The 4,033-nt window shown below is 37.3% G+C and overlaps 1 protein-coding gene across 1 annotated transcript in view; it reads left to right on the top strand.

The window, feature by feature from the left end:
- The first annotated feature begins 230 nt into the window (after positions 1-230).
- IFT88 (intraflagellar transport 88) overlaps positions 231-4,033 on the top strand; it is a 140,995-nt gene continuing 137,192 nt past the window's right edge. Inside the window, exons 1-2 of the mRNA XM_004680357.2 lie at positions 231-266; positions 618-680. Coding sequence (XP_004680414.1) covers positions 231-266; positions 618-680 — 99 coding nt within the window. The remainder of the gene's footprint in view (positions 267-617; positions 681-4,033) is intronic.

Below are 4,033 nucleotides of genomic sequence, written 5' to 3'. Positions count from 1 at the left end.
CAACTAAAGCATTGGTTCTAAGTGGCACACAAGTTGAACGTCATGTACCACTGTTTGCCTATTTTATTTCCAGTCTGAATCTTAGACTTTAGCTCTCTAGTGAGGTGAAAAGTCATTTTTGGCAGTTAGCAGTGGAACATGAGGAAGTGTGTGTCCCTTTCTTGTAGAGAATATGTATTTTTCTATCCTGAGGCTTTCTTGGGTAGGGCGATTAGTCATGGTCCCCGCATATGGAAGAAGAAATGGGAGAGAGGACAGAAGGAAGGGTGAGTATGATTCTCTGTTCTTATTCCTCTAGCTACTTAGAAGAAAGAGACACATGAAAGACCAAATCGTTGTGTACTTGATCTCTAGCTAGGTGGGTGCTATCAACCATTTAAACAGTGACCAGTAAAATGTCTTTGAAAAAAAGCTGAACTTCTCTTTGGGGAAAAAGGAGACTTGATAATTTGGGTAGTGTGAAATGGAAGGTTTGAGGACAGTCTTGGACCCCTACCCGCATGTCATGAGATGGAGTTAGATAAACTTCAGGGTGCGATGAACTCTAAACAGAAGAGGCTAAACAACAACAAAAATCACTTCATTTGTTGAAAGTTAAATTTACCTTTTCATTTTAGGATTTGGAGAATGATACAGCTTTTCAGCAAGCTGTGAGGACTAGCCATGGTAGACGACCTCCAGTAAGTGAATTTTTAAAAATTGGTAGTAAAAAGCACATAGAAATTTACATTTCTAAGCATTTTAAAATATATTGTTAAGTAGTGTTAAATTTATTCTTAGTATTGTGAACCAGAACTCCAAAATCTTTTCATCTTTCTAAACTGAAACTGTACCCATTAAACAACAGTTTTTCTTACTCCTTTCTCCTCTGTCCCTTGACAGCCATCTTTCTACTTTCTGTTCTTTAGATATATAAATGAGTCATATGTTTTTCTTTTTTTAAACTAGCTTCTTTACTTAATCTTTGGTCTTCAAGTTTCATCTGTGTTTAGACATGTGACAGGATTTCTTTCATTATTAAGACTGAATAATATACCTATTACATTTTATTTCATGGACATGACACTTTTTTAATGATTGTTATGATATGGATATGATTGTTATGATATTTGGTGATTGTTATGGATATGGATATGACACTTTGATATGATATGATATGGATATGATTGTTATGATATTTGATATGATTGTTATGATATGGATATGATTGTTACTGTCTCTTGGCTGTTAGGAATAGTGTTGTTATGAACTTGGGTGAGCATATATCTCTTTAATTCTATTGTATATATACCTAGAAATGGGATTATTATACCTTATGCTAGTGCTATTTTAAAATTTTTAGGACCCTTCATACTGTTTTTCATAGCAGTTATACTATTTGACATTCCCACTAACAGTGCACAAGTGTACTTTCTCACTACTGTTTACTTTTTTTTGAGAGTAGCAATTTTAATATGTAGGGAGTAATTTTCATTGTGATTCTGATTTGTATTTCTCTAAGGATAAGTGATATTGATAGCTTCATATGCTTGTTGGTCATTTGTGTGTCATCTTTAAAAAAATGTCTGTTCAAGTTTCTTTATCCATTTTTTAAACTGGATTATTATTTTATTTTTTGTTTTTGTGGGAGTTCTATGTATGTCTAAATGTTAGCCCTTTTATCAGACTTATGATTTGCAGATACTTTCTGCCATTTTGTAGATTGTGTTATCACTTTGATTTTATCCTTTGATGCACAAAAGTTTTTAACTTTGATATAATCTCAGTTCATTTTTACTTTTGTTGCCTGTGAACTTGGTGTTTTATCCAAAATATCATCCCTAAATCTAATGTCATGAAAATTTTCCTTCTGTTCCTTCTCTGACTTTTATATTGATAGTTTAGGTTATGTTTAGGCCTTTAATCTATTTTGAGTTCATTTTTGATTATGGTGTAAGGTAAGGGTCTAAGTTCATATTGTGCATGTGTATACCCAGTTTTCCCAGCACTATTTGTTGGCACCTTAGTTAAAGATCATTTGACCATATACATAAAGATTTTTCCTGGGTTCTTTATTAAATTCCATTGATTTATTTGTCTTCATGCCATTACCACACTGTTCTCAAAACTGTCACTTTGTAAGATTTTGAAATCAGATTATATGTCCTCTAATTTTGTTGATTTTCAAAATTTCTTTGACTATTGAAAGTCTCTTGAGATTCCAAATGGATTTTAAGAGAAACATTTTATTTCCTTATAAAATGACATTGGAGCTTAACTTAAATTGACTCTTGCTAGGTGAGCAGGAAAGCATAAGCCTACACAAGGCAGCTGGAGGCTGGTGACCCACAGGCCCCACTCCCCCTTTTGGAACTGAGTAGAAGACAGGGAATGTTCTGCCATCAAGGTGAACTGTGGATCCCAGGAAAGTATAGGGCTGCCTGTAGGGCTATTAGAAGCCAGTGATCCAGAGATCCCCTTCTGGAATGAGTGAAGACAGAGGGAGGAGGCCCTCTCTGGTGGCACACCTGGTTAAAGCACAGCACTAGGAAGTTAGCCACAGACACTTAAGCATGAGTTCGATCCCCTGCCAGGCAGGTGACCCACATGGTGCAGCAAACTTCTCCTATCTCTCCTGCTGCTCCTTTTAGCAGTGTACTTCATCAGTCTGCCTGTTCTACTTCCCACTCTGTGTTTGGTGAATCATCTCACTGCCCCTGCACGTCTGGCCTGGATCCCAGTTCTGTATGCATAAATAAATAAATCGTCGAAAAAAAACAGAGGGAGGAATCCAAAAACAAATGTAAGGAAAGCAACCAGCAGCATATAGACACTCAGTGTCTTCAGGGATAGTGCCATCAATCCATCCACAGTATCACTATCCTTGTGCAGTCTGGTGTAAGAGTGCCAGTCAGACCACCAGTTTCTGATGTCCCAAAAGGAGCACCCCAAAGAGATGCCTGTCAGTACCTGTGGCTGTAGTGGCCCATACACATACAACAGGGAGAAGGAAAATGCAAATAACCAAGCAACCCCTCTGGGGAAGGACATAACACAGAAATAAAATCAGACCCAGAACTCAACAATGACATGGAGTCATTGCCTGCCAGATAGAGAATTTAGAATCACCATGATAAAAAAAAAAAAAATCATGAAGACAAAAAAGAAAAGAATGATATGAGAAATGTAGTTAATGAATTGAGGAATGCTGTAGTCAGGACAACTGGTGAAGTTCTGTGCTATTAGCGAAGACTTATTCTAAATGTATCACAACAGGAGGAGGCTAGGGAAAGTGCCATTAAGAGCAACTCTGCCTTTCACTCGCTCAGTCTAAGCTTTTTATTAAAGATAAGAACAAAGGAATAAGAAAATAGAAAGCAATTGTGTTTTTGCTTATACAGATTAATAAGTACTGCTGCTGAAAGCAAGTTTTCCTGGTTAGTAGGGAAAATGCGCATAAGGCAGTGTGTCTTCAGAGAACAGGAATCAATTCTGGGAAGAAATTCTGTTTGCAGAACTTCTAATCTTCTGGAACTCCATGTGCAGAGTTAACAGGTATTCTCCAAAAACTCTAGCTCCATTTAGGGCAGCAGGCTCCCAACAAAATGTGAAATTGAATCATTAAAGAAAGAAATGAAGGAAGTACAGTATATTAAAAGATTAATGGGGTGGTTGTGTGTCCCTGGTGGTACATGGGGTTAAAGCGCTGCACTGTGAAGCTGTCCACTGCCACTGCAGTACAAGTTTGATCCCCGGCCATGGAAGTGACCCACATGGTGCAGCCGACCTCTTCTGTCTCATCTGATGCTCCCCTCAGCAGTATACTTCAGTCAATCCACCTGTTCTGCTCCCCACTCTGTCTCTGGTGACTCCTCTCATTCTCCTGCATCTGTGGCCTATACCCCAGTTCTTGTATGCATAAATAAATCTTTTAAAAAAGATTAATGAAGAAGATAAAGAATCTGGGAAAAGCAACAAAAACAGAGTTGATGAAATGGAAGCAGTATCAAGTACTCTCAAAGCTCACAGATATAAAAAAAAAAAAAAAAAAAAA

This window comes from Condylura cristata, unplaced genomic scaffold (assembly GCF_000260355.1).
Source record: "Condylura cristata isolate star-nosed mole 26May11 unplaced genomic scaffold, ConCri1.0 scaffold00010, whole genome shotgun sequence".
Taxonomy (NCBI): domain Eukaryota; kingdom Metazoa; phylum Chordata; class Mammalia; order Eulipotyphla; family Talpidae; genus Condylura; species Condylura cristata.
Note: the sequence above shows the minus strand (reverse complement) of the source record. Positions and strands in the feature narration are given on the sequence as shown.